The sequence below is a fragment of the Heptranchias perlo genome, unplaced genomic scaffold (assembly GCF_035084215.1).
Source record: "Heptranchias perlo isolate sHepPer1 unplaced genomic scaffold, sHepPer1.hap1 HAP1_SCAFFOLD_117, whole genome shotgun sequence".
NCBI classification, from domain to species: domain Eukaryota; kingdom Metazoa; phylum Chordata; class Chondrichthyes; order Hexanchiformes; family Hexanchidae; genus Heptranchias; species Heptranchias perlo.
In genome coordinates, this window is record NW_027138396.1 from 205,121 (window position 1) to 219,641 (window position 14,521).

Here is a 14,521-nt window from a genome sequence, read left to right on the forward strand (position 1 = left end):
AGGGCAGGGCAATAATATTAAGTGATTTTAACTATCCCAAGATAGACTGGGATAATGTAGGTGGTCAAAGAGTTGGGTTTTAAGGATGGTCTTAAAGGATGAAAGGAAGGTGAAATGGCTGAGGGAGGGATTTTCTTTTGGAACCAATCCCTTTTCTACAGCTATTCCTAACAATTGTTCCATGTTCTCCTCCAGTACCCTTACATTCTCATTTCCACCATCATTTGTAAAAATTGCTGCACAATATTCATTTGATATCTCCCCCATTCCTTTAGCATATACAACTAGATTTCCCCTTTCATCTCTGTGGGGTCCTCTCCTCATTTTAATTATTCTTTTAGTTTTAAAATGCTTACATAGGCCTTTATTAACTGGGTAATCAGAGTGATTTGGGAGTCCTTGTACACGAATCACAGAAAGTTAACATGCAGGTACAGCAAGCAATTAGGAAGGCAAATGATATGCTAGCCTTTATTGCACAGGGGTTGGAGTATAAGAGTAAGGAAGTCTTACTGTAATTGTATAGGGCTCTGGTGAGACCACACCTGGAGCACCGTGTACAGTTTTGGTCTCCTTACCCATGGAAGAATATACTTGCCTTAGAGGCGGTGCAACAAAGGTTTACTAAATTGATTCCTGGGATGAGAGGGTTGTCCTATGAGGAGAGATTGAGTAGAACGGGCCTATGTTCTCTGGAGTTTAGAAGAATGAAAGATGATCTCATTGAAATATATAAAATTCTCAAATCCTTGACAGGGTAGATGCTGAGAGGCTGTTTCCCCTGGCTGGAGAGTCTAGAATTAGGGGGCATAGCCTCAAGATAAAGGGTTGACCATTTAGGACCGAGATGAGGAAAATTTCTTCACTCAGAGGGTTGTGATTCTTTGGAATTCTCTACCCCAGAGGGCTGTGGATACTCAGTCGTTGAGTATATTCAAGACTGAGATCGATAGATTTTAGGACACTAAGGGAATCAAGGGACAAGGGGACAGGGTGGGAAAGTAGAGTTGAGGTAGAAGATCAGGCGTGATCTTATTGAATGGCGGAGCAGGCTCGAGGGACCGTATGGCCCACTCCTGCTCCTATTTCTTATGTATGTAATCCATTTATGATATGCCCTTTTAGCCTTTCTAATCTCCCGCTTCATCTCCCCATGACACTTCCTATATTCCTCAAGATTTTCTTTAGTATTGTTATCCCTAGCTTTATCATATGTCTCACAATTAAGTTTAAGTTCCAGTTTCATTTTAATTTCTAAATCTATCCATGAAACACCTTCCTTTTGATAGCCCCATTTCACCTCGTAGGGATAGATGCATTTGCTCCATCTTATATCTGAAAATTCCTCACTGCTGAATCAGTGTCCTGCTTGCTAACTCTCCGACTAGTTAATGTGAACCAGATCTCTTCATGTCACAGTCCAGCGCCGTTAACTTTGATTCTCTATTGTCGTTTTCTATTTTCACATCAAACCTAACAATTTTGGATTTGCTAATTCCTAATTGTTCTCCTGCTCTCACTTCAGTTATTTCCAAGAACCAAGTCAAGCAATGTTTCTTTCCTTGTTGGACTAGAAACACATTAATCTAGGAAACAGTTTTGGATGCATTCTAAAAAGCATTCCTCACTTTGACCACAGAGTCCTCAACCTTTTTCCCAGTCTATCACCCACATCTCTCTGAGCTGTCTGTCGATCTCCTCTTCTCAACTCATCTCCACTGTTGGATGCCCGTAATGCACACCGGGAATTGTAACCAATTCAGAATACATTGGGAAGAGTCTAAACTGATTATATAGGGGTCAATTTTAAGGCCAAAATTAGCATTAACGTGGTGGTATCCAGCTCAAAATGGGTTTGGTGGACTTAATGCCGCGATCAGCCTGCTGCCACTTTCACAGGGGCTTTCCATTGAGCAGATGTGCTGCCTGCCTGCCTGTTTTAGGTGGTAGGTCCCTTTTAATATGCAAGTTGGGGTCCTATGACATACATTGGACCCTGAATGCCATTTTAGGATAGAACTGGTCGAAGCATGAGCCGTGCTCGCTTCAACCAATTTCACTGGCAGTAAAGCTGAAGAGGCACTGAAAGGGTAAATTTTAAATTATTTCTTTAGGGCCAGGAGGAACAGGATTGTTACTGTAGGCCCCACAAAAATAATCTAGGTCACTGCCGCTCGGGTTCCCCCCTCCCCCACCCCTGCGATTGCGACATCCCCCCCTGGACTTGCGTTGCTTCCAGCCTGCAGCCTCCAGGCCACCCAATATTGGGCCAGCCTGAATCCGGTGAGCTTCATTGCGATGCCTGTTTAGCGCCCACATTTAAATGAGGCCTGGGACTCAAAATGGCTCCGGCTTCCTCGCCCCCAGAATGCCACTCTCCTCCAATCCGCTGCCCAAGAGTTAAAATCGACCCCGTTGTCCTTTACAAGTGCAGTGTGTCAGAAATGGGTGGGTGCTTTGGTTTGCAAAGGAAAATATAAACATGGCACTGGGCATTAACACAGCCTTCCCAGACACGGACAAGAATGACATCAATGCCTGGTGATTTAAGTTCCAAATAGCTTTCGTCTGAAAGCACTGCTGCTGTAGTGCAACCATTTCTTCAACAAAAACTCTATCAGATCACAGCAGGATGACAGTAATGTGTTTTTACCAAAAAAAAAATCAACACACCTGAACCTGCCACAGATTTAGAAAAAATGCCAAGTAGCAAAGAACACTGCTATTTTAATTAGACATGTAAACCTTGAAAATTCTGAGATATTCTGTAAATACATTTGTTCATTTTTTTAAAAGTCCATGCTTTCATTAACAATTATCAATGCAATTTAGGCTTAATTAGAAATCAGACTAATCAGTAGAAATTCATTAGGAACATGCAAATTAACTATTTTACACAACAATCAGCAAACCGATTTTTTAACTGAACATGGGTTTGATGCTCATTGAAAATACTCCTCCAGAGTTGGATTGGTATGTACATTCAGCATGCTTTTCCGTTCCCACAATGGCATTCGCATTTAACACAGCCTTGCAACAAGAACCACAAAGCAAAAGCATCAAATTCAGACCAGCAGATTGAAGCCTTTCAAGAATTTTTCAATACTTGTAAAGACACAGAACTCATTTTCCAGTACATTCTTAAAATTATCAAAATATATTTTTATGGAAAAGAGAACATTCTTACGTTCTAAGGTGACGGAGCCATAAGAGTATGAGACTATCAGTACAAGGATCCATACTGATGCATCCCTATCTCTCCCCATCTTGGTCAAAGCTCGGTATGAGCTACCGAGGTCCCTGTAAGGTGTCGGTCACCTGTGGCTCAGTCTTTTATACAGGAAAATTTGGCACAGTCTCCAGATGACAAAAGTCTATTGGGCAGAGCTCAAAAAAGATAGAATTTGTGTTACTCCAAGTGGAAACAGCAGAACACTGCTGAGATCTGATTTCTGGAACTTGGAGCAGAGATTGTTTGCTAAATGGGAGTAAAATCTTTGTGGTTTTTTTTCGTTCATGGGATGTCGGCGTCCCTGGCGAGGCCAGAATTTATTGCCCATCCCTAATTGCCCTTGAGAAGGTAGTGATGAGCCGCCTTCTTGAACTGCTGCAGTCCGTCTGGTGAAGGTTCTCCCACAGTGCTGTTAGGAAGGGAGTTCCAGGATTTTGACCCAGCGACAATGAAGGAACGGCAATATATTTCCAAGTCGGGATGGTGTGTGACTTGGAGGGGAACGTACAGGTGGTGCGGTTCTCATGTGCCTGCTGCTCTTGTCCTTCTAGGTGGTAGAGGTCGCGGGTTTGGGAGGTGCTGTCGAAGAAGCCTTGGCGAGTTGCTGCAGTGCGTCCTGTGGATGGTACACACTGCAGCCACAGTGCGCCGGTGGTGAAGGGAGTGAATGTTTAGGGTGGTGGATGGGGTGCCAATCAAGCGGGCTGCTTTGTCCTGGATGATGTCGAGCTTCTTGAGTGTTGTTGGAGCTGCACTCATCCAGGCAAGTGGAGAGTATTCCATCACACTCCTGACTTGTGCCTTGTAGATGGTTGAATGGCTTTGGGGAGTCAGGAGGTGAGTCACTCGCCGCAGAATACCCAGCCTCTGACCTGCTCTTGTAATCACAGTATTTATATGGCTGGTCCAGTTAAGTTTCTGGTCAATGGTGACCCCCAGGATGTTGATGGTGGGGGATTCGGCAATGGTAATGCCATTGAATGTCAAGGGGAGGTGGTTAGACTCTCTCTTGTTGGAGATAGTTATTGCCTGGCACTTGTCTGGCACGAATGTTACCTGCCACTTGTCAGCCCAAGCCTGGATGGAGTCCAGGTCTTGCTGCTTGCGGGCACGGACTGCTACATTATCTGAGGGATTGCGAATGGAACTGAACAATCATCAGCGAACATCCCCATTTCTGACCTTATGATGGAGGGAAGGTCATTGATGAAGCAGCTGAAGATGGTTGGGCCTCGGACACTGCCCTGAGGAACTCCTGCAGCAATGTCCTGGGGCTGAGATGATTGGCCTCCAACAACCACTACCATCTTCCTTTGTGCTAGGTATGACTCCAGCCACTGGAGAGTTTTCCCCCTGATTCCCATTGACTTCAATTTTATTAGGGCTCCTTGGTGCCACACTCGGTCAAATGCTGCCTTGATGTCAAGGGCAGTCACTCTCACCTCACCTCTGGAATTCAGCTCTTTTGTCCATGTTTGGACCAAGGCTGTAATGAGGTCTGGAGCCGAGTGGTCCTGGCGGAACCCAAGCTGAGCATCGGTGAGCAGGTTATTGGTGAGTAAGTGCCGCTTGATAGCACTGTCGACGATACCTTCCATCACTTTGCTGATGATTGAGAGTGGACTGATGGGGCGGTAATTGGCCGGATTGGATTTGTCCTGCTTTTTGTGGACAGGACATACCTGGGCAATTTTCCACATTGTCGGGTAGATGCCAGTGTTGTAGCTGTACTGGAACAGCTTGGCTAGAGGCGCAGCTAGTTCTGGAGCACAAGTCTTCAGCACTACAGCTGGGATGTTGTCAGGGCCCATAGCCTTTGCTGTATCCAGTGCACTCAGCCGTTTCTTGATATCACGTGGAGTGAATCGAATTGGCTGAAGACTGGCTTCCGTGATGGTGGGGATATTGGGAGGAGGCTGAGATGGATCATCCACTCGGCACTTCTGGCTGAAGATGGTTGCAAACGCTTCAGCCTTGTCTTTTGCACTCACATGCTGGACTCCGCCAACATTGAGGATAGGGATGTTTACAGATCCTCCTCCTGTTGTTTAATTGTCCACCACCATTCACGACTGGATATGGCAAGACTGCAGAGCTTTGATCTGATCCGTTGGTTGTGGAATCGCTTAGCTCTGTCTTTAGCATGTTGCTTCCGCTGTTTAGCACGCATGTAGTCCAGAGTTGTAGCTTCACCAGGTTGGCACCTCATTTTAGGTACACCTGGTGCTGCCCCTGGCTTGTTGGTAAAGGTAGAGTGAGGAATATGCTCGGCCATGAGGTTACAGATTGTGCTGGAATACAATTTTTCTGCTGCTGATGGCCCACAGCACCTCATGGATGCCCAGTTTTGAACTGCTAGATCTGTTCTGAATCTATCCCATTTAGTATGGTGATAGTGCCACACAACACGTTGGATGGTGTTCTCAATGCGAAGACAGGACTTCGTCTTCACAAGGACTGTGCGGTGATCACTCCTACCAATACTGTCATGGACAGATGCATTTGCGACAGGTAGATTGGTGAGGACGAGGTCAAGTAAGATTTTCCCTCCTGTTGGTTCGCTCATCACCTGTCGCAGGCCCAGTCTGACAGCTCTGTCCTTCAGGACTCGGCCAGCTCGGTCAGTAGTGGTGCTACCGAGCCACTCTTGGTGATGGACATTGAAGTCCCCCACCCAGAGCACATTCCGTGCCCTTGCTACCCTCAGTGCTTCCTCCAAGTGGTGTTCAACATGGAGGAGGACTGATTCATCAGCTGAGGGAGGGCGGTAGATGGTAATCAGCAGGAAGTTTCCTTGTCCACGTTTGACCTGATGCCATGAGATTTTATGGGGTCCATAGTCAATGTTGAGGACTCCCAGAGCCACTCCCTCCTGACTGTATATCACTGTACCGCCACCTCTGGTGGGTCTGTCCTGCCGGTGGGACAGGACATACCCAGGGATGGTGATGGAAGAGTCTGGGACGTTGGCTGAAAGATATGATTCTGTGAGTATGGCTATGTCAGGCTGTTGCTTGACTAGTCTGTGGGACAGCCCTCCCAATTTTGGCACAAGTCCCCAGATGTTAGTGAGGACGACTTTGCAGGATCGACTGGGCTTGGTTTGCCTTTGTCGTGTCCGGTGCCTAGTGGTCCGAACACAACAAAAATGGACAATTTACAGAGAAACAAACCTGCATGAAACTGCAATTATAATATGAAATTATTATTAGGCCTATTAATATATTATGTATACTGTATGATACTAGTAAAGCAAAAAGAAATCCTGGATTCTACATGACAGTTCTGGTCTCCATATTATAAAAAGGATACAGAGGCACTGGAGAAGGTGCAAAAAAGGTTCACTAGGATGATACCTGAACTGAGAGGCTATAACTATCAGGGAAGATTGAACAGGCTGGGGCTCTTTTCTCTCGAAAAGAGAAGACTGAGGATGACCTGATATAGGTCTTTAAGATTATGAAAGGGCTTGATAGGGTAGACGTAGAGAAGATGTTTGCACTTGTTGGGGAGCCCAGAACTAGGGACCATAGATAGCCACTAATAAATCCAATAGGGAATTCAGGAGACACTCCTTTACCCAGAGAGTGGTTAGGATGTGGAACTCGCTACCACAAGGAGTAGCTCTCTAGCGCAGATGTATTTAAGGGGAAGCTAGATAAACACATGAGGGAGAAAGGAATAGAAGAATATGCTTATAGGGTTAGATAAGGTAGGGAGGGAGGAGGCTCATGTGGAGCATAAATACTGGCATGGACTAGTTGGGCCAAATGGCCTGTTTCTGTGCTGTACTTTCTATGTAATTCTATGTAATAATACACTGATATGGGTGGAGGAGGGGGACAAAGACAGCCAAATCTGCAAGGCACATTTTATGAATGTCAAGTTAGAATTTTTGTCAGTGGTGTGTGGAGCTCAGCCTGATGCCACTAATTGTACCACCTCAAAGGTAACATGCCAATGGCACAAACTCACAGATAGTTTAAAATGAGCTTGTAAAATATGGACATACATAGAAGTTACAACCCGGAAACATGCCATTTGGCCCAACCAGTCCGTGTTGGTGTGTACCCTCCACATGAGCAAATAGTTCCTGCTCCCATACCCCTCCAACCCCATCCTTCATTCACCTATCCAATCTCATCTTGAATACTGACATAGTTTCTGCCTCAACCACTCACCCTGGAAGTGAATTCCACAGTCTCACATCTCTCTGTGTGAAGAGGTTTCTCTTGTCCTCTGTTCGAAATCTCTTCCATTTAATCTTGGCCTCTTGTTCTAGACCCCTCAACTACTGGAAACACTCTGCTTTTATCTACCCTGTCCCATCCTTTCATAATTTTAAAACTTCTATTATATCACCTCGTAATCTGCATTGATCTAACAATAAAAGACCCAACTTTTCAAGTCTTTCTTCATATTTATATTCCCTCATACCGTGCAGTACATCTGTATCCAACAAAAAGTAACTCAAAATTGCTTTGCAACATTTCCCTTCATTTAGGGTTCAGGAGAGGAAATTGGGCAGAACCCCCAGAGTAACGGCCATTTTAACTCCCAATTTAGCGTTTGACCATTACTTACACAGTGACATCGAAAAATGAACCAGAATGGCATCACTATTTAAAATGTAAATATTCCCATGCTGCTAAAATCCATTCTATACAGAACAAAGTATGCATGTACTTTTATGATGCACAGAAGCATTATTACTATCTATGTAAACTAACACAAATGGTTCATCTGGTGAAAAATTAACGAGGCATCCAAATAAAGTTCACCACATTCAGAATGTGATGGACACAGTGACAATCACTTTTCCTAATTTGAAGCTATTTCTAAAGCAGTCTTTGAAAAACATACGCAGTCTGTTCTCTGTATATACATCAATACATTGACTACAGCAAAAACGTCTTTTTTTGGAGAACTGCAGATGCAAGGGGATCTGGATTCAAATCCAGCTCAGACTGACCGTTGAATGCTTGCCCTGTAAGGGTTCTGAGTGAACTGATCCTGGGCTGTTTTCACCCAGTCCCACAACACGGAATAATATTCATCACAAATTAACACTTAAACTGCTAATCCCATTCAGAGAGGCTACAGGATGGCTGATGTAGGACATGGATTATGTCACACTGGTGTCGAATGTGGGATGGGGAGAGTTAAGGCACATTGTTGGAACAGTATGGAGAAAACTTTACTCAGTTTACAAGCTGTGTTGACTTGGGAGAAGCTGATACTGACACTGGGTGAAAAAAGTAGAAAAGAGCTCTGTTCCCTCACCTTGATAATCACAAAAACCTGTCGATCTATTAAAAATAGTCTCAGTGTGCACATTTCACCTTCACAAATTTCACTTACTGACAAAGATTTTTGTCACACTTTTATGTTCACATTTAACATTGAAATTACCAATGTAAACATTTATAATTGATGTTCTGTATGTAAACAGTTATCACAAGTCTTTGTTAATAAACCAATCAATTGACTCAAAATTCTTTGTCAAAAAATGTCCATCCACTACTTTATCTAACTAACTAAAACTTCTAGAGCGCTAAATTGGGCCGCATAGCACCCGTTCTTTCGGCGCTACGCGGCCTCTCCAATATACAAGATGGCGACTTGGCTGTGCATGCACATTTCCAGTGTGACACCCACGGATGCCATCTTGGTATAGAAGTTAGCGCATGCGCAAATACCGAACACCGGAGCATGTAAAGTAGGGAGAAAATGCGTGCAATCAGTGTGCAACATTGATTTAAAGTGATAGACACCATTTTGGCATTCAACTCAACGCACAGTCTTAACCCCGAGCACCTGAACGTGTCTTAGATGGCCTGGACGACCCCCCCCACCAGTGCTATTTAAAGGGACCATCCAGGTGTTGCAGGTTAGTTGCTGGATTATTGCTTCTGGCTGCTGGTAGAATAGCAAGTGTTATTTGAAGCTCCCTATTCTTACTGAGAGTTCCAAGAATACATTTGAGAGTGGTTTGACAGATACTGCCTCACGGTTCGGAAATTTACAACCGTGGTTGAACAACATTCCTGGCAACCATGGGTGGTCTGCTACGGCTCCTGCTGGGCATTCAGCACGACTGGGAGCATGCAGAGAGGCCACGCCCAACAGGTCAAGCTGCGGGGAGAGGGAGGACGAGGAGGCGCAGGGCACTGAGCAGGAGGCCGTATCCAATGAGGGCCTTCCTGGACCAATTCTCTTAACATTCTCTTGACATGGCTGAGACATCCGACACCTGAGGTTCACCAAGGAAGTCGTGACTGAGATCTGTCCACTGGTGCGGCCACAACTGCAGCCTCAGAGCAGGGCGAGGACAGCATTGCCTGTGGCTGTGAAAGTCACCGTGGTGCTGAATTTCTACGGCTCAGGATCATTTTAGGCCTCTGCTGGTGACATGTGTAACATCTCGCAGTATGCAGTGCACTGCTGCATAAGGGAGGTCACAGACACACTGTACCACACGAGGAACAGGTTCATCACCTTCCCTCTTGATAGAAACAAGCAGAATGAACAAGCATGGGGGTTCGCCCACATTGCTGGCTTCCCTATGGTGCAGGGTGCCATTGACTGCATGCACATTGCCCTGCGTGCCCCGCATATCAACTCGGCCGTCTTCATCAACCGAAAGGGCTTCCACTCCCTCAATGTGCAGCTGGTGTGAGACCACACGCAACGAATCATGGATCAGTCACGATGCCTTCGTCATGCGGCAGTCCAATGTGTCAGCTATCTTTCACCCGACTCGACAAGTCAAAGGCTGGTTACTGGGCGACAAGGGCTATCCCCTCACGCCATGGCTCATGACACCGGTCAGGAATCCACACACACGTGCACAGCAGGCCTATAATGGGAGCCATGCTGCCACACACAACATCGTGGAGCACACCATAGGCCTCCTCAAACAACGCTTCCGCTGCCTGGACCAGTCTGGAGGAGCCCTGCAATACTCCCCTGAGTGGGTGGGCAGATTCGTGGTGGTCTGCTGTATGCTGCACAACCTCGCCATCATGAGGGATCAGAGTTTGTCACCGATGATCAGAGAAGACCCTGAGCCAGAGGTGGAAGAGGAGGAGGCTGAGGAGGAGGAGGAAGAAGAGGGGGTGGAGCCGGAAGAGGAAGTGGAGGAAGACGCAAGGGTGCAGCGCCTTGTCTGTGACGATACCGGATTCTTTACTCTTAGTCTGGTTCAGCAAAAACTGAAAGCGAATACACTTGAAAGTTTTAACACAATTTATTAGCTGCAGCTGGCCCTATCTATAGAATTGATTTCAACTCTTGACAGAGTCTGGTCAATCTCATAGAACAGGCAATTTACACAGTCAAAGTTCACACAATTATACATTTTCAGAGTGGGGAGGGACATGAGTAGCAAGGGGTTAAAACCAATCATAGGCTGAGTCTGGGCAAGCCATATTAACTGACATAATGACCGACCACTCACAGGTGATACCTGTTCATACGTAGGTCACAGGAAAGGGAGTCTCACTTATCTCAGGCCTGGGATGTTTTTCGACCTTGTCCGAAATAAGGATCCATTCATTAGGTAGCTGCAAAACAACACTCCCTACACCTGCTTACCCCAGAATTCAGCTTATCATATCGCTTTGCTTGATTCATAATAAAGCATACATTTTCATACAGGAAATTAATAACATAAACGAATGATCAAGGATTAGTATAGTGGTAAGTATCCCCGCCTGTCACGCGGGAGACCGAGGTTCAATTCCCCGCCGGGGAGCCATACTACATATGCATTTCATTAGAGGGGCACCTCGTAGGTATTCTCATCTGCACGGGCTCTGTGTGCTTGCCTGATCCGTGCCCGCTATCAATAATGTGAACTAAACCCCAATTCACCTACACTCCCCACCTTTCCGCTCCCACAAGACAATCAAATCGCCCATCTGATTACACATTGGTTTCCCTCTCAGCTCATCGCACAAATAAAAACCACCACCAAATGCAAATTCAAAGCCACATTTATCAATGAATAAACTAAATTATGGAAACAGAACAGAACTATTCACCCTTGTGCATTCCCTTAGTGCCTGTTGTTCGTGTGCCTTTACCTATCCTAGTGCTCCTATGAGGTGCTTCCCCAGTGGTTGGAGCATGGGTGGTGGGAGGCTGCTGGCCTTCAATGGAGGAGCGTGCAGATGGCCTTGGAGGATGATCTCGAGCGGCTCTGGGCCGGGAGAGCCCGGCTTCAGACTGCACCATCTCAGCATGGGCTGCAGCAGTCTGGCCTGGCTGGCCGATAGTCAACAACAGGGACACTGGCGGAGTGGCAGGGGCAGGAGCAGTAATGCTGTCGTCCTGAGAGAGGACAGCAGGTCCGATTGCCATGGCGCCTCTGCCACTCTCCCAGGGCGGCACCTCAGCAATCCTGGTGATCAGCTGGAGAATGACTGCTGGAGTGCTGTGAGGCCCTGGAAGCCCCATTCCACGTGGTGCCCAGAGCCACGATAGTGGCTGTCTGAGCTTCCATTGCAGCAGTCTGGGCAGAAACTGTAGTGTGCAGACCTTTGATGACATCAGTTTGTGCTGCAATGGAAGCTGTGACATCAGTCATCAGACGCTGCATCATGGTGGGTTCCACAGGTGCGCTGATGGAGGTGACCACCCATTCCATGTTGGAAAGGATGGGCTCCAAGCTCTGCGCAAAGCCCTGTGCCAAGTTGGAGCTGGACTCCTCCATGCCCCTTCTCATTGTGCACAGACTTTCTGGCAGGCTTTCCAGTGCCCCAAGCATTTGGTGGTGTACGCCCATCAGCCGTCTTCTGTAGCCTCGCCCATCAAAGTCCTCATCTGACTCCTCTGCAGCAGAACTAGTGAGCGACCTCGCCCTCCGCCGAGCTGACCTGTGGTATCCGTTCCCCCCGCCCCGGCTCCTGCACACTTGAGCCCGGTGTCTCACCACATGCGGATCCCTCCTCTAACCTAGCCTCTAAAGGACGCGCAGTGTCAGTCTCTGAGCTGGTGGAAGCAAGTGTCAGATCGAGTGACGGTGTGGCTTCAGTGTCCCCCCCCCTCCTCCTTTTCCTCCTCCTCCTCCCCCTCGGACGGTGCTGCCACGTGTTCTTGGGTATCTGCAAAGACAAAGGGAAACAGGTTGAGTTGTGGAGTGGGGAGAGGAGCAAGTAAGACGTGTGTGCTGACAGCATCTGCAGCACATGAATCAGAAAAGATTATGGGAGGAGGGAGATGGGGGAAAGGAGAAGGAGCGTTAGATATGCAGGGACCCCCTTCATCGGGACCTCCAGCGCGACATGTTGTCATGGCTGCAGCGACAGCCCGCCCAACGATCTGAAGCACTGTCTCCTCTAGGGGGGTGAGGACGTGTAAGCGTCTCCGTCCACCCTCAGGTGTCTGCTGCTGCGCCACCTTCTCCCGCAAGACAGAGGACAGTGTGGGTGATGTGCCTGTCATGGTCGAATAGCTGGCAATGTGTATGACCTTTGAGTGGTGGTTGTGTAGCCTGCAAGTGTGGTACTATGTGCGAGTGAGATGCAGCATGCTGAGTGCAGCATTGCGAATGGATGGGCAGTGTTTGTTGGTGGGTGGGGGGTTTGATGCATGGAGCAGTGGAGCAGTGTGATGCATGTGCCACTTGACACTTGCACTCACTCACCTTGACCACTTGTGACAAATAATTGAACTTCTTTCGGCACTGCACCCACGTGCATGGTGCCATGCTCCTGGCATTCTCTTCCTGCGCCACAGCCTCCCAGTGCCTGCGGGAGCTGCAGCTTGGGCTGTCTCCTGCCACCCTGCGGGTACATGTTGGCCCTCCTTTTGTCCACCCCTTTCATTAGGGCCTCCAATGCCTCATCGGAGAAGCGTGGGGCCCTCTCTCATACCGGTCCCGCCATCCTCCGGCCATCTTTCCCTCCTCCCGGGGGACTGTGCATGTCCCATTTAAAATGTGTACCTGCACCTTTAAGAGGTGCAGGCTGCTGATAACGTGCGCTGAACACGCCCCATTTCTGACTTCCTCATTCTCCGTGCAGCCTCTCGGCAGTGCGGGTAGCACTGGCTGCCCGGAGATATCATGGTAAGTAGCAGGCAGCTCAAAATTCATGCTATCGGGCGTGGTGTAGTAACGCATCACGCTACCCGCACCCGAAAATGGCCATTATTGAATTTTTCTCCCCTAATATCCAAAATAAGTTTTGCAACAAAATATAAATATATTAAATTTATAAATATATTAAGAGAAAGGGAGCGGCTGAGGGGAATGTGAGCCAATTAAAGACAGACATAGGTTATACGGTAATCAACGATAAGGAAGTGGCAGACTTGTTCAATGAATAACTTGTATCTGTCTTCACAGAAGAGAACAAAATACCAGTGGTACAAGGGAATCTAAAATAAATCAAGGGGAGGAACTTACTGAATTTAATGTAACTAAAATAGTGTAGAAAATAATGAGACTTAAGCTAGACTAAACTCGAGGACCTGATGGTTTTCACCCCAGGGGATTATAAGACGTAGATGAGGAAATTACAGATGTGTTTGTTATTGCAGCTCTCTTGATTCAGGAATTTTGCCATTGGTTTGGAAAATTGCAAACGTCACTCCATTATTTATGAAGGGCGGGAGAGAGAAACCACATAACTGGAGACCTGTAAGTTTAACGTCAGTTGTGGGGAAATTACTAGAATCTGTCATTCGGGACAGCGTGACTGGACACTTGGACAAACTTGAGCTGATCAGAGAGAGTCAGCATGGATTTGTGAAGGGCAGGTCATGTCTGACTAATTCAGTTCAATTGTTTGAGGAGATTACTAACACGATGGATAAAGGAATGTCTATGGATTTTATCCATATGGGCTACCAGAGGCATTTGAGAAGGCTGCACACAAGAGATTATTAGCAATAATGAAAGTGTACGGAATTGGGAGCCACTGTGCAACATGGGTTGGAAATTGGTTGGGAGGTAAGAGTCAGAGAGTGGGATAAAGGGTCCGAACTCTGATTGGCAAATGGCAGTCCCCAGAGATCTGTTCTGGGGCCTCAGCTTTTCACCATTTGTCAATGATTTGGATGAAGGAATAGAGAGTTGTACATTAAAGTTTGCAGATGACACTAAGTTGGCAGTCACAATAAGTAGGGCAGCTGGTCGCAGAAAGTTACAAAGGGATATAGATAGAATAAGTGAGTGGACAAAACTGTGGTTAATGAAGTAAAATGTGGGGAAATGTGAATCCACATCAAGAAAGACAAATAAGAGTATTTTCTAAATAGTGAGAAACTAGGAATTGTGGAGGA

At 46.8% G+C, this 14,521-nt stretch overlaps 1 protein-coding gene across 1 annotated transcript in view; it reads right to left on the reverse strand.

The window, feature by feature from the left end:
• Window positions 1-13,032, reverse strand: part of LOC137307993 (mucin-2-like) — a 90,918-nt gene extending 77,886 nt beyond the window's left edge. The window contains exon 1 of the mRNA XM_067976962.1: window positions 12,882-13,032. Within this exon, the coding sequence (XP_067833063.1) occupies window positions 12,882-13,032 (151 nt within the window). The remainder of the gene's footprint in view (window positions 1-12,881) is intronic.
• Between the last annotated feature and the right edge of the window lie 1,489 nt (window positions 13,033-14,521).